General features: G+C 34.6%; 1 protein-coding gene across 1 annotated transcript; it reads left to right on the top strand.

The window, feature by feature from the left end:
• Positions 1-1,610: 1,610 nt before the first annotated feature.
• LOC149415318 (ornithine aminotransferase, mitochondrial-like) lies at positions 1,611-25,683 on the top strand. The gene is made up of 9 exons (XM_089642521.1): positions 1,611-1,681; positions 6,030-6,300; positions 10,123-10,261; positions 15,702-15,870; positions 16,912-17,052; positions 19,101-19,260; positions 19,863-20,068; positions 23,929-24,067; positions 25,066-25,683. Exons 2-9 carry the CDS (start codon positions 6,096-6,098, stop codon positions 25,230-25,232), a joined length of 1,326 nt encoding a protein of 441 aa, XP_089498647.1. The 5' UTR covers positions 1,611-1,681; positions 6,030-6,095; the 3' UTR covers positions 25,233-25,683.
• The last annotated feature ends 1,245 nt before the right edge of the window (positions 25,684-26,928 follow it).

Raw genomic sequence — 26,928 nt, forward strand, 5'->3', positions numbered from 1 at the left:
ACGGAAAACGTATGTATGCGGCCAGCCTAATATTTTAATTAAAACGTAATGTTTTCATAAATATATCGTTTTAAAAATTACCTGTATTTAGTTCCTGTAAATTTTCCAATTTTAAACCATTTTTGTTAAACAATCAGACGAATTTCACGCATTTGCGAATTCAGTGATGTTCATTTATATTTTATAAAAATTACAAACTTCACATAAATTATGAAATATACATACATTTATCGGGAGTTTATCTGTTTTCGTGTCAATATGATTTTTTTGGAATGAGCGCAAATTCAAACCAAACATACGAAAATCTCCAGCGCTCAACGCGTTGTATCGTCAAAATCTTGTACCTCCAGTGGTATACAAACCCTGGGAATTAGATAAATAACAAAAGATTTGGATGAGAAAGATTTGAAAGAAACCTTCCGCTTGTCGAGTTCATGCTCTACCGAACCCACTTTTCGCATGTTACCGTGCCATTTACATAATACCTACATTGTTTCAATAATTGGACAAAATTTCATAATATCATTTTATTGGAAGATCAACATCCATGCCATAATAGGTCACCCCAATTGGTTAACTACGTTTAGTGTCTTAGCAGGGGTGCCCGGGTTCATGGGGTGAGGATTGTGTTAAAGTTTGGCTGCGAACGCGTTTACCCATCTACCACGTGACGGGTCGGATCGGGAGAGACTGGTTGAGGGAGACCTTTTGACCTCTCCAGCCGGACTCTCTCCCGACCCATCGCCTTGCACCGCAGTGGGAGGGATTTATTCATACGCGCGTCACTCCTGGACACACTGTCTACCAAATTCCTACACACCCCTCAGAACTTTCTCTCCTTCCTTTCCCTAAAAAGACTTATCACACAGCATCCCCAAAGATGACATAGGCCCTGAGGGACTGTTTTTCCATGGCCTCCTGAGTGGGGCTAAACTACTATAATTAACGCCAAGTATAATAGGTACCTTGTTCAGAACGAAACTACAACAATGCCCCCCAGCGGAGGAACTAGGTTTTACTAGCCATTTAAAGACAGTTCTGTAATAAAAAAGTTCTGTTGAAATTCGTAAGATGTCACTAATTATAACTGACTTATATTGTATGTCAATATTTGATTTTTTACAACACTTTCCCACTGCAGAAGGCTCAGCTGAGCTCAGCGCTGACATACAAAATACAATAGGTAGGTACATCAATGCGCTCTGACCGTAATAAAAAAACGTGCTTGAAGACTATTCAAAAGTAAAAAATGCATGTTTTGAAGGATAACAAAAAACATGCTTTTGTAATTATACATAATATATAAATGAAATCCTCAGCACGGGAGATCCCAGTGAGGATATCATTATATCAATTAATTACACGAAAAAGGATAATAAAACACTTATTATTATTCTATCCATCTTGTAGCCATTGTATTGATTTGTAGAATATTCCATTATAAAAGCTTTTATTATAATAATAAATTAATATACATATAAGTTTTGCACGAATATGATTTTTTTTTTTTTGATTAATTAAATTATTTAACAACAGAATTATTTCATCAAACCATCGAGCTGCTCCTCTCGTCTTATATAAGCTTCTGTTAGCAAAATCTTGCTTCAATTACGTTAAAAGTATCTCAGAGTGAAGTTGGTTCTTGGTACGTCGCAGATTCAAATACAAAACTGATTTAGAGGTACAATATAAAACATGACAAAAATAATAATATTATTTATTCAAACTTTGATTAACTCTCCGTGTCTCTAGCGATATTTAATACACCATATATAACCGATTGTAAAGTGCGATAGTTATTATGTTCTTTGTGAAATCATTTGTTGATGCATACATTGTTAAAATGGATTATTTTTCATGATTATTACACGCTTTGCATAAAAAAACAATAGCGATATCAATACATATTATTGGAGATTCTCTATTACTGTGTACAGGCAAATTGAATTTTTGTGCACACCTGGTTCAAACTGGCTCTAAGTAATTTGCAACACTCGTCCGCAATCCCATCATACCCCGCATAAATGTTTAAAAAAAATTCATCTGTACGATAACCCCAGGCTAATTGTTTCGGTTTTGCAAATAAACAGCTATTTTCCGTAGGGTCAATTTGTTGCATATTGTCTCCCTTACCAGCATGGTGAGAAATATGACCTAAACGGTGTTAGAAAAAGAAAACACCACGATTTATATTCAAATCTAGAATTTAATCACAGAAGAATTAAAATTTAACCCTCCAGAAACCAAAGGTTCTGACCGCAATTAGAGAAAAATTTATGAATCTTTGTGATTTTTTTATTAATTATTTTTTATGAAACTAGAAAAAAGTAAGGTTAATGTTAATAATACATTTGTATAGTATTTTTTTCGATTTCAATAATTTTAGTTGATAAGTACTTATGTACGTAAAGTGAGCAATTTTTAAAACTTTTTTGTTTTGTTTATTATTTGCCCATATGGTCGTGTGTGCTAATATTTTTAGAAACATTTATATAATAATATTTGGCAAACATAATATATTTTATTTAAAAATATTAAAACACAAACAAAACATCAATATTTGAGGCTGCTATACTTTCTTAATTATTTTTTAAAATGAATAATAGAGGGTTTTCCAATAAAAGGTTATTTTGATATTCAATCGTAAAAGATCAATGGTTTCGTTGCTTGTGTGGCACGTAGCGCCGTCTTGTTGAAAGTAAACGTTGTCCAGATCAATACCATCCAATTCTGGCCATAAAAAATCATTAATCATCTCTCGATAGCGCAATCCATTCACCGTAACTGTTGCTCCAGCCTCATTTTCACACGTTGAGGATAGAGAGGCTTTTCAACAATAACTCTTGGGTTTTCCGAGCCTCAGATGCGACAATTTTGCTTGGTTGACGAAGCCACCGAGGTGGAAATGGGCCTCATCACTCAAGATGATTTGCATTTGATTCACTCAAGTGAATTTTAATAATTTCAATGCGTTGTTGAAGCGTGTATCGTTCAATTTATATTAATGGCGTAGTTTCTACTTGTCAAATGTCAAAAAATGACAGTTTCAAAAGTAACATCTACTGAAATAGCGGGCTATTCAAAATAACACCTCTTATTGGGAAACCCTCACACATTTTTACGTGTATTTTCAATCTCAGTAATTTTATTGTAAAATTTTGTTGGACGGTCTGGTACATCAGAGATTTCGGGATGATTGATATCTTCCTATTGGGCAATCTAAATTGCTTTGCATTTCTCGTCCCGTGTCCGTGTATCTCGTTATTGTATTGTATTATCTATAACAGTGTCAATGAACAGACTATTTTATATTTATAATAAAGATTTCTACTATGATTATTCACTTTAATACTAGACGAAAACTATTGTTCACAAGCATACAAACAATGAAAAGTAAGATAATTTATCATTTCAATGGATTATCGTTATATCACATCAATTGTATTACTAATAAATACATCATGTCTTATAAAATATCAATGGGTTTTAATCATATTATAGTCACTTGAGACACGCGGCCCACATGTTCACCATTCCTGCAATAGATCGTTACAATGTTTATATCCGTGACTATGTATTTAATTTTATCTTTATTCATAATACATATTATTTAATGTGTAATCCCTGATTACCCCAACTATAAAAATCGGACATAGTTGAATATAATAGATACCTACCGTAAAAGTGCGTTACTTTGCCACTCGAGGTGTAAAGTTGCAAATTGTTTTGTTGTTTTTTTTTAAATGTTGTATTGTTGAAAAACAAATCATATTTTACTAGTTTTAGCGAATTAGCTTATTCAAACGGTGTCCGGATAAATCATCACAGTGATAATTCATCACATCTTTAAAAAGTTATATAAAGTCATGGAAAGTGAAACAAAAACATTATTAACTGGGTTAAGTAGATTAGGTTAAGTTAGGTTAAAAAAAAAAATTTCATAGTCTAATGACTTTATATCACTTTTTAAAAGTGTGTTTAATTGTCACTGTGTTGAGTTATCATGGAACCATAATTATATGCGTATAATAAAACGTACGTATTCAGAATCAGCGTTTGTTGATATGAATGAATATAAATATGTTTTTAGAGCCGTAATATTTTTCACTCCAGTTTCTTATTTCTGCATACAAACCTTGCAATACAAAAAAATCACGTGCCTACTTAATAGCATTTCTACCTCATAAATGTCGAAATAAATCGATGTAACAATACAACATATACAAAAATACAAAATTCATTGCAATATTTGAATCATTATTATCGAAATCGAAAAATTGGAATTATTTCTAATAAGTAAATATGTTTTTAATCTTGTATTAAACTCTATAAACCATCTAACCTGTTATGATAACATTGTTCTTGCCCTTTTTAATATTTATTAATATACTTTTGAGTTTAGTTTATGCGTCTGTTGGTATAATTTTCTTTCTTCTGACAATTTTAAAATTTAGTACAATATTATATTCAAGCAAGTACGTATTGATTGTTAATTATATCTATTTGATTTTTTTTCGGTAATGAATGATCACAAATTTTGGAAGCGGGAATTAAATCACTTCCTGACGTCCGATCGATCTGAAACTCGGCATATAGATTCGTTGTCAATGACAATGCGTTCTATCAACTTTTGGTGGCAATCACGTAACATGTGCGGAAATATAATCATTTAGCCGAAATCGGCGAATTTCAGCGGTCAATAAACGAAATAAATTTCGGTCCTACCCGATAGGCAATTGGCGAGGTTGGTAAAGATGTCGAGTCCAGTTCCTGGGTAGGAGGATTCAATATTTACAGTTTTTAGTTTTGAAAAGATATTTTAAAATAGATTATTCTGCGTTAAACTTTTTTTATAACGGGTTGATTTTTATCAAACTTTCTTCAGGCAGGCAGGTAGGGTAGGACCGACATTTGTTTTGTATATTAACTGCTGTAATGTCATCCGATTTCAGAGAAATGCATATATGTCCGCTTGTAGGGCCACCTAGGTTTTTGCCACCAAAAGTGTATACGCGATTGCCACCACAAGTTGATAAAGCCCATTGTCATCGACATCGAGCCTCCCTGCCGAGTTTCAGCTCTATCGTATATCGGGAAGTGGGTTAATTTACGCTTCCAAAATTTGCATTAATTAATTCCTTAAAACAAAAGTGAACTTCACATAGATGAATCAGAATAACTTTTTTTGAGACGTTTCTTTAAACAATTTGTATAATTCCTTATTTGATTTTTTTAAATGTCACAATCTTCTATATAAAAACAAATTTAAATATGATTTAAGATTTTCACGGCCAAAAGTATTTTTTCTATTTGTTTTTGGGGTTTTATGCCGTGTTTCGCTAACTCCTTCTTTAGCCAACGTTTCGGACAGCATTGCAGTGTCCCACATCTACCCACATCTGTCAACACATCTGCCCTGATGATGGACACTGCAATGCTGTCCGAAACGTTGGCTAAAGAAGGAGTTAGCGAAACACGGCATAACACCCCAAAAACAAATAGCAAAAAAACAAATTTAAATGTTCGTTTGTTCAAAATCTAAAAATCTCCGAACTTGCTTCACCGATTGTTTTGAAATTTTGACACATCGTTGCATTCAAATACGTGTGTGTTTTTATGTACCTATATTATATAGATGTTACCTCTGACAGGTAAAAAACTTTTTTCTAAAACAGCGCCATCTGTTGGACAAACATGTTTTTTTTTAAAACAGCACTATATGTTGGACGTGATAGCAACACGCGCTATTGTTTCTCTATCTGTACAGACAGACCGAGCCACGGCAAAACGTGGCGAGGTACAGCTAGTAGAATTATAAAAAAAATGTATAATTCTGTTCTTTTCTTATTTCAAGTAGAAAACCTATAATTAGTTGTATTTTTAGTATGATGGTAAAAATCAAATGTTGATTTCGCAAAGAATAGAAATAGTTCTCATATTTTACGATTAGTAGATAATATACAGTTGTTTTTGCAATGCCAGTCGAAGTCTAAACCAAGCCCATATTAATGATTTCCTTATCTTTGCAGTGCCCACTCTAGATTAACACAACTAACATACTTATACATACACGAGCGTCCCTTCATCTTGGAAAAATGCCAGAGATGGTTAAAAGCAGTACCAATGGTCATGCGGTAGTTTGCAACCGTGGTAGCAATAAGATTGCCCCAGTCTGTCCTGTCGCTGCTAAAATCAACATGGAACCCACGAGAGTAACGTCGCAGCAAATCTTTGAAAGGGAGGATAAATATGGAGCACATAACTACCACCCCATCCCTGTTGCAATCTGCAAGGCTAAAGGTATGTAACTATCAATTAAATATTAAAATCATGATATTAATAGATTTTTTCTTAACAAATTGAATATTATTTGCACAAATTAATCTTGTCGTGTTGGTGTTATATCAATCCATGTAATTTCTACGATGTAAATAATAATTAAAACAATTCAAGCCACAAAATGAAAAAAAAATACAGAACACAATATAACTAACAATTTCATTTTACGGATTCGTAAAACACTAATAGTTAAAAAATCTCAAAATTTATAATGATAGCGATAATTTGTTTTTTTTTTTAATTTTGTAGTGAAATATCGAAATTATCTTTAATATTTTTTTGTGTTTTTATGCCGTGTTACGCTTCTTCTTTTATCCTACAGTTAAAGTTAGTTTCGGACAGCGTTACAGTATCCATCCTCAGGGCTCAAATAATATCCATGATTGCAATTATATTTTTTTTATAATTTAACAGTAAGTTGAGTCATTTAATATTCGGTTTTCACGAAATAACCTAAAACTACGCAATATTTAGTTTTTAATTTCAAAATGTCTTAAACAGCAAAAATTACTTTCTTTTGCAAAAATGTTCCTTTTTGCAGATTTTGTTATTGATTTTACTTCGAAGCACAATTATAAGTACAAAAGCAAAATTTCAGTCCATTCGCCGTCATGTAGTCAGGGAAAATGGCTTCTATAATTCGAACCCAAATCTTGCATTTGTGCCCGTAAGAGTGATGAATTTCCGAAAAATGTTATAATTTGAAAACTATTCTAATAGTTCTAATGTGAAACCACTGAAAAGTAACATTCCCAAAAAACGTGGCTCGAAGTTTATCCTTTTTACCCTGCCAAGATTTGGTAATATCTGAATCAATCATTATTTTTTGCTTTTACGTTCAATATGATTATTTTAATCAATTTTAAAAAGTGACATAATAAACAGCGTAATTGACAGCGGTAATGGCCTTTTTGTCGCCATGCGGTTACAGAAATAATAATGTCACGTGATTAATTCTAGCTAGCTGCCCTCTTCACTATCGACCAAATTCTTATAAAAGTACTACCTACCCACGAATTATGAGAATCAAATCAAATATCGCGAAAATACAGCTGTCTATGGAATAGGTACAGTTTCATATCGATTTACATGTTTTAATTTATAATGAGCATCTTAAGGCGAAGCTTAATGCCAAATCACTATTTTACTATTTTGATTCATTTTTATAACGAATTGGTGTACATTATGAATACAAAAATATGCTTTAGAAAAATTGAGGGTTTTCCTATCGCTTCGCTTGAGTAGAATACAAATAAATATATAAATTACTCAATAAAAAATATAAATGCAAACTACTAAAAAATGTTTTTTCAATAGAAATGTATGAACGCATAAATGAAACTTTAAAAAATACAGTATTATAGCTAAGATTCTCTGTGACAGTTTAACTTGATTAACTTTTTTGCTTTCTTATAAAATTATTTCCAAATAAATAAAAACCAGTTATTTGCTTGAAATCGAAAGTTTCTTGAAATCGAACCTTTCCGTTTGTCAAGCGATTTTAATGCCTATTACCTACGATATAATATACCAAGAATATACACATTTTTGGCTTGTAGCTTCCTCTTAATAATTTCAATGCACCTCGGAGAGCAGACAGGAATTAATAGTTTATCAATAGGTACTAGTCGAAGTCCCCTCCTTGCCCGCGCTTTACACAGAATTTTTCGAAATCTTGTTTTCAATAATGTGTGCAAAATTTCATCAATCTAGGAATAATACTGTAGATTTGTATTAAAAAAACAAAGCCACACCGCTCGCCGTCATGCGATCACCCGCCACAGACACTCTTATTTATAAAAATAGATTTGCGATCATAAATTAGAAAGCAAAAAAAATGTAAATCAATAGAAAAGCAGAACACAAATTTTGATTTTTGCGTTTTAGATTATGGATTGAACATTCGTAGCATTCATAAAACTTTTATGAGAATTTATTCACTAGTACGCCTAAGAAAGTTATTGTGGCCTTATCAAAAGATCTGTTGATAATATATTTTTTTAAACTGAGTAATTCGCGGAATCATTTGAAACAATAATGTATGTGTGTGTGTGTGTGTATGTATGTCTTTGCTTTCATGTACATTTGTCTACTCCTGTATTTTTCATTTTAAGGTATTTGTGTTATTATTTTGTAATTTGGACGATGTCCGTTAATAAATAAATAATCTCGAAATATTTCTAAATACGTAAGATAGCGATTTTTTTTTAATTTTCGTAGATTAGAAGAGATCTTCGTATTCGTTATTTATATTATCAGTTTATGGTGAGGAAAGGCTGTTTTTTGTTTTAAATTATAATAATGTATGACATGTAAACATTGTATATTTATTGTAAAATAATAAAAATATTACATATTAATAGCGCAGACCCGTTAAAATCACGGGATATTGTAAAAATTACTGTTGGATTTGTGAAGCTGAAAGTATTAATAATATATTTGCCTAAGTATCCATGCCTTTCAAAAACAAAAACTGACAATTTTCTTTACAATATCTCTAAATAGTGTAAAATAAAGGCGCTATCCGCGTAAGTCTGTTTCTGTGTTTAGTTCTTCTAAACTAAGCATCGGATTTTCATAGGATTTTCACTGTCATTTAGAGAATTTCTTCCGAAAGGTTTATATATTTTTAGAATGTCTAGAAAAGTCGATGTTTCACCTAGAATTCACAAGTTTAAAACTTTACTCAAAATCATTTACAACCCCGAGCAACGCTGGATACACGTCAGCTAGTATTTATTTGATAAATTAGAGAGATGACCGCAAATTTTCCTTTCGAATGAACCCCTTTTGAATCTAGTTGGTTACTTAATAAATAACGCTTTCTTGAAAATAGAAAAAGCTCAGACCTTTGAAAAAAAGTCGTCAAGATTAGCCGTAAAAAATAAAACAAAAGAAATAGATATTTCAAAATAAGAATAGAAAATTTAAATAATTTTCTTGTAACAAAAAATGCTATATTATAGGTAGGTCTGAATTCTTCACCAAATTCAGTTCGAATTTTGAACATGAAACATAAATTAATTTTAATTCAAATTTAACTAGATTTCACACAGACAATCGAAATTAGTATTTTTATTGTTTTTTTCTTTAAATAGTACAGGGTTTTCCAATAAGAGGTGTTATTTTGAATAGCCCGCTATTTCGGTAGATGTTACTTTTGAAGCTGTCATTTTTTGACATTTGACAAGTAGAAACTACGCCATTGATAAAAATGGAACGATACACGCTTCAACAACGCATTGAAATTATTAAAATTCACTCGAGTGAATCAAATGCAAATCATCTTGAGTGATGAGGCCCATTTCCACCTCGGTGGCTTCGTCAACAAGCAAAATTGTCGCATCTGGGGCTCGGAAAACCCAAGAGTTATTGTTGAAAAGCCTCTCTATCCTTAACGTGTGACTGTTTGGTGCGGTTTATAGTCCGGCAGAGTCATTGGACCTTACTTTTTCGAAAATGAGGATGGAGCAACAGTTACGGTGAATGGATTTCGCTATCGAGAGATGATTAATGATTTCTTATGGCCGGAATTGGATGGTATTGATCTGGACAACGTTTACTTTCAACAAGACGGCGCTACGTGCCACACGAGCAACGAAACCATTGATCTTTTACGATTCAATATCAAAATAACACCTCTTATTGGAAAATCCTGTATATTTTTTACGTTAGAATTTTTAACTTCACTAGAACAGGCCTAAGTATGTTTGATGATACTTTCTTTTCATTTTTTGTTACCTACTAAACAATTTAACTGATGTTTGTTTCTCGCATTTGTAGGTATTTTCATGTGGGATGTGGAAGGAAAGAAGTATTACGACTTTTTGAGCGCATTCTCAGCTGTCAACCAGGGACATTGCCATCCCAAGATTATAGATGCCCTCACCCAACAGGCGCAGCATCTCACTCTCACATCAAGGTAAGCACATAATCAATTGTAATTACAACATTTCGCACAGATTGGCACACTTAACTTTGCAGTCGATGACGTTGCAAGTGCAGATTTTGTACACGTATTTTGTAAGTATATTTAATTTTATTGGGATAACTTTAAAGGTATTTTTTTATGTTTCTCTTCACAAGAGCACCCCTGTCTGTACAGTGTAAAGACAGGAGAACTATATCGCCACCCGGTGGCGCAACTTTGGGAGGCGGGTTAAGGTAGGGGCTGTAGGAAGGGATTTATTTATGTAGGTCTTGAAAAGGTCTAGATTATATGAAGGACTAAAAATAGATGCCGGTAGTTTGTTCCACAAACTTACACAAAAACAATTCAAAGAAATGACCCGTTCTCATGAAGTCAACATCAACGGGTTTTCCTCTACTTTCCGATAAATGTTTTTTTTATTTTATTTTATATTATAGAAATAAACAGTACATGATTTACAGAGATTAATCAATATACAGGAATAAGATACTTCATGTTGTGCACCTATGATATGTTTCCTTGTAATGTCTGCTAAGAGGTATGTTTATTCCTTAATTACCAGGTGACTTGTGTAGTATATAGATGTGTGTGTGACGTGTGTAATGTATGTGAGAGGGTGAGGGTGTGTGTGTGTGTGTGTGTGTGTGTGTGTGTGTGTGTGTGTATGTATGCGCATTGAATAGTTTAAATTATTGACATGATGCCACGTTTGAATTTGGGCAGTGAATCCGAAAAAATGTCAATGTTAGAGTTAAGACAAATATTATTGAGAGTACGAAGAGCTCGGTTAATAGTCGAATTAGATGTTACCAGCTCTTTAGAGCAGGCTCCATTAAAATACATGTAGAACAGACGCAGCATGCCCACATTGCGTCTGCACATAAGATATGTCAATCAGCATCAATCAATGGATTATCAGATGGACAACCTTAATAAAAGAAATGTGAGTATGTCTGCGTGTGTGCACGTTATTTCCACCAAAAGTTGATAGAATACACTGTCATCGAGTGGCTTAATTTCCGCTTCCAAGATTTGCATTCATTCAATACCGAAAACAAAACTGTAATTCAAAAATATGTATTTATTAATGAGGTCTCAATGATCGAGTAGTTAGAGGCGTTGTCCCGGTAAGATACAGATCCTGGTTCACGAATCGTTCAGATTTATGAATAGTATTTTTTCTTCAATGATTAACTAAGTACATAGTGCGTTCGTTAGTTCCTCCATTAGCAGCCTGCAAAGATAAGGTTGTCAAGCTGTACAATTTAAATAAGTAAGTACCAAGTTGCTATTTTAATCTAGAAGAAAAAAAAATCTGTTGGAAAGTGGGATTTTAAAATTGGAAAGAAAACCTATTTTTGTTTCACACTACAACACATTTAATTTATTCTCATTAAATAAAATAATCTGTTACTATTGTAATTCCTCTGCTGTTATCCTCAAATTCAACAGTTTTTAAACTGAACTGTTTTCCAAATGATTTTCGATCGTAGACTTTTATTTTCTTTCAAATAAAAATTCCTCATATTTCTCTTATAAATTTTAAATTTGATCTCCCAAAACAATTACCCGTTACTATGAAGGAACTTAAGTATACACATTTTAAACTCAAGCATAGTAGTCAAATTTAATCTGATGAAAGATCGTTTAATCTCCTTCCCTTTCCCTCTACCTTACCGACTCCTGACAGTTGTGCGGTATTCTTATTTTTTTTAAAAACATGATTTAGGAACGGCTGTTTCGGAGAATTTGAACAATTCCTCAAATTTCAAAGTTGATTTTCAAGTTCTGTGAAAGATTTTTTCAAGTTATTTTATTATTTCAGTTCTGTCAAGCAACTAGCCTATAATGATATCATATCAGAACCTTGAATAAGACTTTCACAGAACCCGAAAATGAACGTTGAAATTTGATGAATTGTTCAAATTCGCCGAAACAACCCGTCCTTAGCTTTATTTTGAATTGCATCCCTTAAAATCACCCTTTTCACTCTTCTGCAAAATTTAACAATTCGGAGACAATAAATAATAATGGCGCGCCAAATGATGTGAAACATATTTTAGCGGCCTATGGGAATAAAACCATCTCTTCATTAGGCCAGCCTCGTTTATTTTGTAGTGTTTTATCTGAAATAATTCAAATAATTAATAATTCAATCAAGGCAAATACTCATATGATGAAATTGAACGAACTCTAAACCTCTCTCCTTTGGAAGTCCGTCGGGAAAGAAATGACCTCATTTGCTTCTTCAAAATTATAAATGGTATTATTGATTCGCCTACTCTACTGCAACTCATTCTCTTCAATATCCCCTCGCAAAGACTCAGAAATAATGAACTGCTCTTCCTCAACCATCATTCGACAAATTATGGATATTATTCACCATTGTCCAGAATGTGTAGACTGGTCAACTCAAGTCAAAACATCAACTTTTTTGGGATAAGTCTAAATGATTTTTGCCAGTCGCTAAACAAGTGACGGAATATTAAGTGTCCTGTGGTCCTGACCCATGGCGTATTCTTGACTTGATTCGACTTGTCACTTTATTTTCTAATATTATATCTACCATATGTCTTTGCTTTCATGTACCTTTGTCTACTCCGATATTTTTCATTTTACTTTATTCGTGTTATTATTTTGTAATTTGGACGATGTCCGTTAATAAATAAATAAATAAATAAATGTTTTCATTATTTTTTTTTCTTTATTCATAAAATATATTTGAATACAGTTTTTTACATGCTTTTCGACTACCACACTAGACACATGTCCATATTATGGTAGTCGAGTGTTTAGGTTTCAGTCTGTATGTGGTGTCATTGTATTTCGTATTTCTGATCCCCATAATATATATGTTTTGTATCCAGCGTTTTATTTGAGCAATTTTTATTTAATTTTTCGAATAAAATTTCTTCTGAAAGCTTATCACTTTGTGATGCCATTATTTGTTATATTAAAACACAAATGATTTTAATATATATATAACCTCTACATGTTTCATGAACAAAGTTCACTTCATCAGGAGCAAGTTTTTTATTGATGCGATTGCAATTTTGTTGTAGAGTTTAGTAGCATAGTTTAGTTTTTAGTTGCTCGTTGGACATGTTTTTGACTCTTAGATCAAGTGTTTAACTAAGTAACTAACCATCACGCCGTTTCCTCGCAGGGGTAGGCAGAGAGGACGGACCGCCAAACAACTCGGTCTTGGCACTCACTACTTGCCTCATTCACATTCATACATCGTCTCATACATATTCTTCTATTATTCTGACTCTTGACATTTCCGTACTCAAGTATCTGATTCACTTCATCGTGCCATGTCTTCCTCGGGCGTCCCCACCTTCTGCTACCATTCACATTTGCGTCATATATTCTCCTTGGACTCCTATCTTCGCTCATTCGCTCTACATGCCCAAACCATTTAAGCGTCCCTTTCTTAATCTTACTCATTACGCTTACATATCAAGTGCTCATAATATATAAAGACTTGTTTACTTTCAATTTCACTTCCTTCAATAAAAATCAATTTCTATGTTTTACGTCTGCCAGGCATCAAAAATATATGGCCATGTTTTTTAAAAGTGATAGCCAGAGATATGAATGTAAATAATTAGAAATAAAAGGAGTGAGACTTTTTGCAAGTCACCAATTAAAATAATAATGTGCGAGTGTTGTTACCCCACTGTTCGCAAGCTGATACAGCGAAATCAACAGCTGAAATAATAAAATTAATAATTGAGATAATGTGTTCTAATTATAGTACATTTTCCATAATTACAAGGAAAGTAATTAACCTTCTAATCAACATTGTTTATAAACATTTTAGTAATCTTGAATTTTAGCATACGTAGTTACCAGTTGGTAGTTATAGATTGCATCAGTTTCATCACGAGAATATAGCATTGTTTATCCTTGAACCGGCATGATATAAATTGTTACATAATTAATTTTGTGTTATACTGATGAGAATCTAAGTAGAACGTAACCAGCTGTTAGTTATTATTATACTTATACTTGACCACTTGCTTAAAACTCGTACACAATCCCTTTACATTATGAACTAAAAATGAAAATAATCTTAAAGATTTCATTTTTGTTCCCTTCAGAACTTATCGATTTTAAAGTTAGAAAATTAAACATGTTATCTTTTACTAGACCACGCAAGTTAACAAATTTAAAATAAAACCCCACCTTTCAAAACCACAAAAAATCTCACCCGAAAATACATGTAAAAAATCTTCCAGTCAAAGAGACTACAAACTCCTAGGAATAAAGTCCTTTAATAAATTGCCACAAAATATAAGATTCACTAATAATAACTCAACAAAAAAAATAAGTACTTGAATAAACAACAGTAGTAAAAAAACGCCACCCAACCCCTTCCCCATAAATACACAAGTAGGTATGGCTTTTTATGGGATACAATAAACAACTTAAAATAGTACCTACATACTTAATTATAAGAATGAAATGTTACAATTTTACTCTGTATGAAAATTGTAACATTTCATTCTTATAATTAAGTATGTAGGTACTATTTTAAGTTGTTTATTGTATCCCATAAATTCCCAATCTATTTTTATTGTTCCACTTTTAAAAATGGCCTGAAAAAATTAAGCCACATATACAGTACACGCCAAAGAATAAAGATCTTTTTTCTATGGTACACACATCAAATAATGCAGATTTTTTTTTAAATGTCAGCTAAAGTATGTGATAGGTACCTATTTAATAGCTTGTTGGGATTTGAAAAGATTCTTTTTGATTTGATAATTTTCTCAAGATATGGTTCCAATTTTGAAAAGTTTTAGCTCGTACGGACAGATGGACGGTAGATAAGTACTAATTATAATTGTAATAGTAGTGGAACAAGTTACCGGCATCTGTTTTTCCTCCTTCATATAATCCAGACCTTTTCAAGACTTGAATAAATAAATCCTTTCCTACAGCCTCTATCTTAACCTACCAACGTTGCGCAACCGGGTGGCGATATAGTTCCCCTGTCTTTACACTGTACAGACAGCGGCGAAGGGACACATAAAAAAATAGCTTTCAAAGTTATTCCAATAAAATTAAATATACTACATGTACAAAATCTGCACTAGTGACGTCATAAACTGCAAAGTTAAGTGTGCCAAGCTGTGTGAATATAATAGCAGATAATACCACTGAACCTACAGCTCTACAAATTTAACGTTGCAAAAGATGGAACTAAAAAACTAATTTTTGAAATAGATTGATTTTTCCACAAACTCCAAAGTTGACAGTGTCAAGCTATTTGTCGACGGTATCATTCCCTTTCTAGAATTCATGGTTACTAATTAATTAACGCAGTATGTGTATAATCCCTTTTCCAGTGAACCAACGATTTTTCCATGTGGATTCTTTCGATATATATAAAAATATTTTGACGTGATGACATTTTCTTTAGGGCCTTCTACTCCAACAAGTTGGGAGAGTATGAGGAGTTCATGTGCAAGCTGTTTGGATATGATAAGGTCCTGCCGATGAACACCGGAGTGGAAGGAGGGGAGTCTGCCTGCAAGATGGCTCGGCGTTGGGGTTATGACGTTAAGAAAATACCCGAGAACCAGGCTAAGGTAAGCAACTGTCTTTTATGTTTAATGTCGCCATGTTTGAAGAAGTGTCAAATAAAATATTCAAGGTGTGACAGAACATACATACACAATAGACTTTTGAAAAGCATTCTTGTGCTAATTTCAAGTAAAACACGTTAATATCGTTTTGGTATCAGGTACATTTCTAGCCAAATTTTCTGGAAAGGGGGTGGTGTGTGCATCGTGGTACAAGTGGGCTGGCATTAAATTATAGCCAGCAGCGACGTGTGAAAGATGTTCTAGTTGGTTTTTAATTGCTGTTTTTTTTTTTAATTCACACTACATCCTGATTAAGAATTTTATTTAAAAAGTTTCTAACGGTAAAATAATAAAATTTTACAATATGAGCAGATGTGTATATTCTTGGTATACCTTATATTGTAGGTAATATGCATTAAAATCGCTTGACAAACGGAGTCTAGAAACGTTCGATTTCAAGCACAAAACTGGTTTTCATTTATTTTGTAAATAAATGAAAACCAGTTTTGTAAGAAATTATAAGAAAGCAAAAAAGTTAATCAAGTTCATTATTTCATTCACAGATAATCTTAGTTATAATACTTTTTTTTTTTAAATTTGTTTCCTTTATGCGTTCATACATTTCTTTTGAAAAAAAATTTTTTTTTGGTAGTTTACCTTTATATTTTTTATTGAGTAATTTATTTATTTATTTGTATTCTACTCAAGCGAAACGATAGGAAACCTTCAATTTATCCAAAGCATATTTTTGGTATTTATAATGTACACCAATTCGTTATAAGGATTAATCAAAATAGTGATTTGGCATTAAGCTTCGCCTTAAAGTATTTTTTAGGTAAATTCTGTAAAAGAGTCCCAACTTCTCCTAACTGCCTGAAGCCAGTGAGACTATGGCCTCCACAATTAGGGTATGTTGTTAGGCTGAAAGTGGTGGGACCTGGCTATTCAGATCTAGTCATCAAACCCGACTAAAGCCATTTCAAGAACTGAATGGTAGTCTTTCACCAGGACGATACTGAGAATATTAATTGTTTTGTTTTGCAGATTATCTTTGCGGAGGGCAACTTCTGGGGAAGAACACTGGCGGCTATATCCACTTCCACCGACCCTGACAGCTATGGCGGCTTTGGTCCCTTCATGCCCGGCTTCCTCAACGTTCCCTACAATGATCTCAAGGCTTTAGAGGTTTGTCCATTACTATTTTTCATACAATTATCATAATACATTTCCAGAAATCATTAATGCTGTTTCCAAGTTTCCTGTGAGAAGCATCCATAATATGTTTATTTTTGTAAGCGTACTAATGCAGAGCCAGGAAAAGTACACATTTTCTGTAGAGTATAATACTGATCAATTGATATAAACTATGTATAAAGCTAAGGATTTTAATTTGGGAGGGGGAATGGGTACCGCAGACCCGGGAACCAACACCTCTGCCACAAGTCACTCCAATTGGTTCGCTACGTTATGTGACTTAGCATGCTGCCAGGGTTCATGGGGTGAGGTTTGTCCAGGTCTTGGAAGCGGATGCGTCTATCCACCAGCTGCATGGCAGGCCAGATCGGAAGAGACTGATTGAGGGACAGCCTTTGACCTCTCCATCAGGACGATACCCCGCCGTGGCAGGCATGGATTCAAATGTCCATCACTCCTGGATACACTGGACACCTGGAATTTATTTTGCTCAGTGTCTTCTGTGTGGGGCTAATGTAAAAAAACAAAAAGAAGTCATACACATCGTATCTATCAAAATTTTAGTCTGTTTTTCAATATCAGAGAGCGCACATGTTCAGTATACATAGTAAGTAGTCCCAGAGAGTGGTTGTATGCAGAGATGTGCTTTATTTCAAATAAATCCATTTAAAATGGAAATGCAAAATGGCTATTTTCCATTTTGCATTTTAAATGCTTTTCTCAATGCATTTTCCATTTTAAATGCTTTTTTGCAACATTCTTCATACTATCTCCACTCATCTTTTTTTCATAAGCCCCAAATATCAGTCGGTCCTCAACCTCGCTATGAGAGATAATTTATATTTGTCAAGTTGCTCCCTGGTAATTGAGTGATACCATTACAAAAAATACTGAACATTGGGCCATGACGCTGTAATATTAAATGTTAGATAGCAGTTTCTATGTTTTTACGTTGACAACATTAGTCCCGCGCAAATTTTTTGTGGTTTCATAATCTGTAGTCGTGGTGTTTTTGGATTTACCATCATGTAATATGTTTGTTCTACATTGATATCCATTATTAAATGACAAAATTGTTTAAAAATTCTATAATTATTCTAATTGTTTGACCTGAGAAACCATTTTGCATTGTCAATGCATTTTGAAAATAGGTATTTTGCATTTTGCATATGCTTTTCTAAAAATCATTTTGCATTTTCAAATGGAAAAGTTTTGACCCATTTCCATTTTGCATTTCAAATGGTTTTGTGTACCCATTTTGCACATCTCTGGTTGTATGTAACGTCATCGTTATTGTATCTTCTGTCTTTTTCGTTTTTGTGGAAGACTTGTGAGAAAGAAGAGAGTGATCGTCGTTGGCATACGCATGACCTCTCTCTAAGACTACTATAAATAGTCAACATATTATTGAGAATATTATTGGCTATATAGAGGCAGTCGCAGAAAAATAAAGACAAAATGGCCTGCCATGAATGTGTCCACAACCAATTACGGCTCAAGCCTCTTGATAGTTCAAATGAAACGCCACAAGATGGCATTACTAACTTATTTTGAGCTTAGGGTCAACTTCGTTCATTATTTCAGCTTACCAGTTTCAGTGATAATTTTTTATTATGTAAGTAGTTGTCTGAACAATAGATTCTCGAAAAAAGTGTATTGTTTCTAATTTTTCTGATATTTAATAAATCAAACCATATTTCCTCAGAAATTATCAGATTTGTAGAGACCATCAAGGATACATTTATTTTACATGACATTTAAAAAAAAATTATTAACGAATTGTACAATTTGTTAAAAGAAACTTTCTTTATGTTCCATAATATTGAAAAAATTCAAATAAGAAAGTCCAAATAAACACAATGATCTCAAGTTTGAAAATATAATCTTTACTGAACCATAATGGACACCACCATATGGAAACGGAACGTACAAACAAATTTATAGAAAGACAAAATGTAAAACAGTCGAGTTAAAACATGTCATCACTAGGCTCAATCAATTATATATTATGTTAATGTTGTATTTGTATTATTTATCAGGAGGCCATCAAAGACCCCACGGTGTGTGCCTTCATGGTAGAACCCATCCAGGGCGAGGCGGGAGTGGTTGTGCCAGATCCAGGCTACCTGAAGGGAGTTAGGGACCTGTGCACCAAATACAACGTGCTGTGGATTGCTGACGAAGTGCAGACTGGACTGGGTAAGCAAACAACAGTACACAATCTGAAAAAACCTGATTCAATCGAAGATCTAAGCTATCAATTGCGACAAAATTGAAAAGTCAGCTCACCTAACCCAACCTGATATTTTAACTGGCCTACCCTAAATTTTTCTTCTGAATTTCAATTACATAACATAAATTCATTTCTTATTTATACTTGCTAAATACATTTAAATGATTGTCTCAACATTCAGAATTCCTAGAATAACAAAGTTCCAAATGGTGCAGCAATGTCATGCGAAAATGAACTCTAAAGAAAGGTACTTTACTGTCCTTGCTCCACCGGTATCTCAATTGAAGATGCTCCGAGAAACCAGCATCATTAGTCCCTTTTTGCAACGGTGTATAGCTGGGAAACTGTAAAAAAAATTTAGATAGTTGACATTTGTCACGTGAGAGTGGGTCGTTTCGAGGACTCGTTTTTTAGTTTTTTGATTTGCCGCCCTTTGTGTTCTCTCCCTCTCACAACTCTTCACTCCTTCCTTTCCTCAAAAAGACCCTCCACACAGCATCATCAAAGATGACATCTGTGGAATTTAAAAAATATTGTCAGTTAATTTAATTTATTAATTTTATTCCAGCGAGGACTGGTAAGATGCTGGCATGCGATCACGAGGGAGTCAAGCCCGACATACTGATCCTTGGCAAGGCCCTCAGCGGAGGTGTACTGCCGGTGTCTGCTGTCCTTGCCAATGATGAGATAGTCATGTGCATCAAGCCTGGTCAGCATGGCTCCACATATGGAGGTAACCCACTGGCGTGTGCGGTCGCAATGGCTGCGATGAAGGTATGTTATTTAAATCCATTGATAATAGACTGTCGCCGAGCCAATGAAATTTTATGCCTTCGATGTGTAGATAGAAACAAATGCGGGATGCTGCTGTGCATAGGTGTCGTTTGCAGTAGTATGGGTGAATATCGCACCTCAAAACAATAAGTAAATCTGTCAGTATCTCCTCATTTAAGATAACAAAAATCAAAACGAGGGGAGAATATGCATCATTTAAAATCAGTGTACCCGGGTCAGCGGTGGCAGAATTACTGCAATCTAAGCATTGGCCTAAGCATTCGTTCTTAAAAGAATGGGTCAATAAGGTAATTACACCACGGCTACCAAATATTAAACCTAGTTGACAGTACAATAGTTTTCATTTCTTTTACCAAAACGTTAGGGGACTGAAAACTAAATGTTCTCTTTTTTATTCTAACGTTTTGGTAAACAATTACGATGTAATAGGGCTCACTGAGACTTGGCTGAACTCCAGTGTGTGCAACCAGGAGTTATTCGATGACAGCTTTCAAGTGTACAGAAAAGACAGAGATAGTGGTAGTGGCCACAGACAAGGCGGAGGCTGCCTTTTGGCTGTCAAAACTAAGTTTAAGGCCGAACACATGCCTAATCTGGAAGCTGACATCGAAGACTTGTGGATAAAAATTACAATCGATTTGTTTGTTACTTTTATATGTGTAATATATTTTCCACCGGCATCAACTCTGGAAACATATCAACTATTCTTCGATAAGTTTCACGAAAACGTGGATCTTCTCGGAGGAAGGAATATTATTGTTTTGGGAGATTTCAACATCCATTCAGCGCGTAGCGGCAAGGATGTTGAAAATGACCTCAATTTTTTATGCGAAGTGTTTGGGCTCACCCAGAATAATGGTATTCCCAATTCTGAGTTGAGGATGTTGGATCTCGTTTTGTGTAACATTGAATTAAATGTCATACATAGCGATTCTCCCCTCGTATATGAGGACAAATATCACCCCGCATTAGAGTTCCGGTATTCTTGTAAAAAGCCTCCGAAGACTACCAAATTACCTAAAACTACAGACGGCACTTTGCGAGGATGGATTTTTGGCAGGGGTGATTTTGTCAAACTTTATCAGATGATGAGCCAATTGGATTGGCATGAACTTTCTAAATTCGATACCGTTAATGAGGCGCTACACCATTTTTATTCATGTATATATAATGTATTTGACGCTTGCTTCCCTAGGAAACCTCCCAACAGAGGTGGACGTAGATATCCGAAGTGGTTCACTAGAGATACCATCGGGAGCATTGAGAAAAAACATGCTCACCATAAAAAATGGAAAGCTACTGGTGACCAAAATGAGTATGAAATGTTCAGTAATCTCAGAGCAGTTGTTAGAAGAAATGTTCATATAGCATTCCGAACGTATGTCGACTCAATAGAGAGTGATATCAAGCATGATCCCAAGGCATTTTGGGACTACGTAAAATCACTGCGCAAGGATGGTGGTATAACAGACATCATGATGCATGGTGATCGGGAAGTTAGAGGAGCGGATGTAGCCAATGCATTTGCAACTCATTTCCAATCAGTGTACAGTAATGAGCCTCCATTACTAAATCCCATTTCTGCTTCCAAGATGAATGTGAAGGGAGCCCAAAACATTGATATAAGTCATATAGACGAATCAGATGTTAAATCTTCTAATAATAAAATGAAACATACACATTCACTTGGGCCAGACTTTCTTCCAGTATTTTTTTTAAAAGGATGTGTTGAATTTTAAAAAATGCCACTAAGTTTTATATTCAACCTATCTTTAGATACTGGTATATTTCCTGATTCCTGGAAAGTCTCAAAAATTTGTCCCATTTTCAAAAGTGGATCAAAGACATCTGTCGAAAATTTCAGGCCAGTGGCAATACTTTCCGCCCCGGCTAAGTTATTCGAATCGATAATTCATAAACATGTGCTGTTTCAAGTAGAGCCTTTCTTAATATCGGAACAGCATGGGTTTAGAAAAGGTCGATCAACAGATACTAACCTACTGGTACTCACAGATTATATTTCCAAATCTTTAGATAAGGGCTACCAAGTAGATTGCTCATATAATGATTTCTCGAAGGCATTTGATACCGTAAACCATGACATATTATTAAATAAATTGTCAACTATAGGTTTTTCTTTACGGTTTCTCATATTCTTTGCAAGCTATTTTACTGGAAGAAAGCAATTTGTATCTCATGGAATATTCTTGTCAAAATTATTCCTTGTGCTATCAGGCGTTCCACAGGGCTCTAATTTAGGACCGCTCCTCTTTCTGATATTTATTAACGATATTACAGAAAATATTCTGCATTCTAGGTCACTTCTTTTTGCTGATGACCTAAAACTATTCTTGGAAATTAAAACTTTAGAAGACTGCATTCGACTCCAATCGGACATTAATAGAATTGTTGACTGGAGTAAACGGAATCGGATCGAATTCAATGTTTCTAAATGTTTCATTCTTTCTTTCACACGGGCACGTCATACTTGGTTTTACCGGTATACCATGAATGCCCGAAGTTTAAAACGTGTCTCCACTATGAAAGATCTTGGCATCATGTTTGATAGTAGGCTGACATTTCATACTCATATCGAAATGACGTGTAGTGCTTCACTGAAAATGCTGGGCTTCGTCCTACGCACTGCGATGAATTTTAGAGACACCCGGGTTCTCCAAGTGCTATACATTGCGTTGGTTAGGAGTAGGCTTGAGAGTGGGTCGGTGGTTTGGAGCCCACATCAGGTGAAGTATTCCCTTATGTTGGAGAGAGTGCAGAAGAAATTTCTGAGATTCCTCTACCTGAGGGAGTATGGCTACTACCCGTGGCTCTATCCTACTGACTTTCTCTTGGGCATGCTCGGTATGAACCATCTACGGGTCAGAAAAGATGTGCATATTGTATCACACTTCTTCAAACTGATTCGTGGATGGTTTGAAAATCCGACTATCATGGAGAGTATTAGTCTCTATGTTCCTGATGGTAATCTCCGTCACCGACAGCATAGACTGCTTTATCTCCCGGCCTGCAGGACCAACTTGCCAATGGTCATGCCGGTGGGGAGAGCAGTCTTGCTGTTGAACAGAATTAATTCGGATATCGACATATTTAGCATCGGTGAAGCTGCCTTTAAAAAGCAAGCTCTATTGATGCTGGTATAGTTTATACACCGCTAACTATTATGTAATACCATTTTACAAATGTACTTCAAAACGAAATAAAATGTAATTTTGTAATGTTTTTAAAGGAATAAACAAATTGAATTGAATTGAATTGAAAACGATACTGGCGCCACTTTTGTGTGCCTTAACCTAACCTCGCTCATGATACCCAGATGCGGTTGGTGACCTTCCGAGCTATGCAAGTAACTTAGAAAATGGTCAGAGGGAAGAGGGAGTTAAAAAGTTCCGTGCCCTGTTAAAGAATGAGTGTCTCTTTTTCCGCGTGAGCCAAAACTCATTGTATATGAGAAAATTCTGGTAGCTCAGCTTGTATACTGTCCAACTCGATGTCTGAATTCATGCTAAGCAGATTTGTACACACGACAGAGCCAGCAAGCCATTGGTTTGGGTATCTATTCGAATATCAAGCTTAAGCTGTCGAGCCACGCCAAGCCACCTGAGTTTCTGCACACATGGTGAGTTTCAGTTGGCGCGGGTCTATTTGGCTTGCTGACTCTGTCGTGTGTGTCATTACCTGATATTCAATCAACCAACCAATCAATTTTTAATTTCTAACTTCCCATTAATTTTTTTTTACCCAAGCCTATTTGCTCAATTTTTAATTATTACCTGCTGTTTCACTGCAAGTTATTACAAAGGTACATATTTTATTTTTAGGTTATCCTTGATGAGAACTTGACTGATAATGCAGAGAGGCTTGGTAAGCTGTTCAGAGCTGAATTGGAGAAAATCCCCAAAGACCTGGTGCTCATTGTTCGCGGCAAGGGTCTGCTGAACGCCATTGTCATCCACAAAGGTAAAAACAAAAATATCAATAACTGTGTAGGAGTCTGATAGTTAGTATATTGACTTAACTACTAAGCTGAAGGAAGTTGGACCAAATAATGTAAAAACAGGTAGGTTGTTAGAAGTTTTCATTTAGCAGAGATACAATATCTCAACATAAGTCTGAATATCATACTCATTCACAAGAACTCATTCACATTAGATTGGTGTCCCTCTACCACTGCTAGTAATGGTCGACCTATGTTAAATTCTGCTGCAGTGTCGGAGATCTTGGAAATTTCATCGACTTCTTTTTTTAATTTTTATTATTTAAACGAAGACGGTCTACCATATCAAGCCATGGGCCCCTTGTGCTATCTCCCATTTCACCTCATTCCTTTAACGAAAACCCGATTCCTTTGATTCACCAGGGTTGTCATTAGGTATATGGCTATGTCTCCTGTTTCCACAATGTGTCTTCCCAGGTAGCTGAGCCTTGTTCCCATCAGGGTGGGACATTGGCACTATAGGTGAATTGGAGTATCTTCATCCTCTTCATATTTTCTGCATCTATTGGTGTTTTCCACTCCTAACAACTGGATGTGTCTCTAGTTAGTTTCCATCCATATTGAATAGTTGCCTAACTTGGTTCCAGTCCGTTTATGAGTCCTTTGGAATGTTCATTCCTCTTTCCTCTCCCATTCCTTCCCTTGCTGGGATTTGACCCAACTTTCACTATGTAGTTTGGTGTGTTAAGCTGCCACTTCTACGGCCGGGTCGGATCCCGAAAGCGGTGCTTCCTCATCTTTCATCATCACCTCCCTCGTAATCTTCAATTCTTTAACTTTCCCCGATATGTGCATCGGCGTATCTGGCTTCTTGAATTCGCTACAGTGTCATTATGATTGTTGCAGTACTGCGAATGTATTGGTTCAAGTTTACTGAACTCCCAGCGTGTTGTCGATAGGAATTAAGCTCAAAATAGGTAATTTTATTTATAATGTTTGTACTAATGATTGTGTTTCCCAGATCTAGACGCGTGGGAGGTGTGCCTCGCTCTCAAGGAGAGAGGACTCCTGGCCAAGCCCACCCATGGTGACATCATTAGGCTGGCTCCCCCGCTCTGTATCACCGAGGAAGACATCCTGGCCTGCAGTCAGCTCATCAGAGAGACGCTGCAGTCCTTCAGAAGTTAAACCACACCATATTATGATAACCGACTGCCACAGATCCTGAATAAATCAGTGGCATAATATCAAAGATGATGCTCACTCAACTTGCTCGCAACTTATCATATTTGTTTGATGAAACACCATTTCGTTTTTTTTACATTTGAATGGTCACCGTTAACCGCCGATTATTCTGTTTCTGCTTTTGATCAAAATTTTATGCTTGATGTGTGATCAAAATTTGATCAAATTGGAATACAGATTGAAAAGAAATTATTAATTTTTTGAATATATTTTTATAATTAAAATCTCCAAAAATGTGAAGCTCGCCATCTTTGATATTACACACCTGATTTATGGTTTTATACTTTTTAAACATTTTTTTTGTGAACTCTTCTAGATTTTAACTTATTTATTTATTTAGCCCAATATTATAAAAATTATATAAATTGAGGTCACCTCAAAAAATAATGATAAGAAAAATTAATGTTAAAAGGATTGGAAAAAAAATATTTTTTAATCAGTCAATCTGTTTTTATTGATTATTAATATTATTTAAATAGTAAAAAAATAAAATATACCCAATATAAGAAAAGAGTTTATTATTTATCACACATGAACCTGGTAAAAACAATAAATATGCTTTGGTCTAATTGAAATTCAGTATACCCCCCTTGTTTTATGTCAAATCTCTCAACATTCCCAACTGCTCCCGTCTGGAGCCAGTTAGAGTATGGCATCCACAATTGGGGTATGTCGTGAGGCTGAAGACAGTGGGGAGGGGAAGGAGATGGGGAGGAAGAAGGTGGGAAAGTACCTGGCTATTCAGAACTGATCACCAAACACGGCCAAACCCATTTCAAGAAAAGTTTCAATTCTGAATGGTGGTCTTACACCAGGGCGATACTGAGAGATATGCGTTACAATACTGAGATGAGAGTATCTCCCACTCTGGAACGTGCCGCAAATGTACTATATTATTTTTAATGAGTTGTGAAATAACATTTTGTTGCCCACGTCGGGATTTGAACCTGTGACCACCAGCTTGCTAGTCGAGAGCCTTACTCCGCGACCACGGAGGTACCTTACTAATAAATGTGTTTTAAATTTCACTCAACAATAGTGTTGTGTAAAATTTAGGCGCGGTTATTAAAGCCCTATTTAATTATAATATAAAGTTCCTACTCGTAAAACGGTTGTATAAAATTTTTAATTTTACTTTAATTTTGTTCATTCATAATATCTTTAAAGAGTTTAAAACAAAGTCGCTATCTGCGTCTGTCTGTTTGTGCGCTTAGTTCTTCTAAACCATGCAACGGATTTTGATAGAGTTTTCACTTTCATTTAGAGAATTTCTTTTTGAATGTTTATATATACAAAACATGCATATTGAATTTATAGAAAGTACAGAAAAGTCAAGCAACGCTGGGTACATGTCAGCTAGTTCGTTAAAATAATATTGTTGCTCACAATATGTCATCCGACAAAATGACTATTTTGGCAAATCACTCTATCAGTTTTTTCTTGGATAATACAAATCAAATTGCCGCCATTAAAAAAAAAAAAGAAAATCAGACATGGTAGGTAATTTTACACTTTGATTTTTTGTTTTCTGGCTTTTCTTTTTTTGCTGGCAAGTAAATTTTAAAAAATCAATCAAAATAAATTACCCTAAGTAAAGTCACATTCTTTTCGACTTTCGTAAAAAAATTATTTAAATTTA

This window comes from Hesperophylax consimilis, chromosome 18 (assembly GCF_061612785.1).
Source record: "Hesperophylax consimilis isolate HC1 chromosome 18, BYU_Hcon_1.0, whole genome shotgun sequence".
NCBI lineage: Eukaryota > Metazoa > Arthropoda > Insecta > Trichoptera > Limnephilidae > Hesperophylax > Hesperophylax consimilis.

Coding starts and splice junctions, on each gene's coding strand:
- LOC149415318 (XM_089642521.1), top strand. CDS start 6,096: ATGCCAGAGATGGTTAAAAGCAGTACCAATGGTCATGCGGTAGTTTGC. Junction 17,053..19,100: donor ATGATCTCAAGGCTTTAGAG/GTTTGTCCATTA, acceptor ATTATTTATCAG/GAGGCCATCAAAGACCCCAC. Junction 24,068..25,065: donor CGCCATTGTCATCCACAAAG/GTAAAAACAAAA, acceptor TGTGTTTCCCAG/ATCTAGACGCGTGGGAGGTG.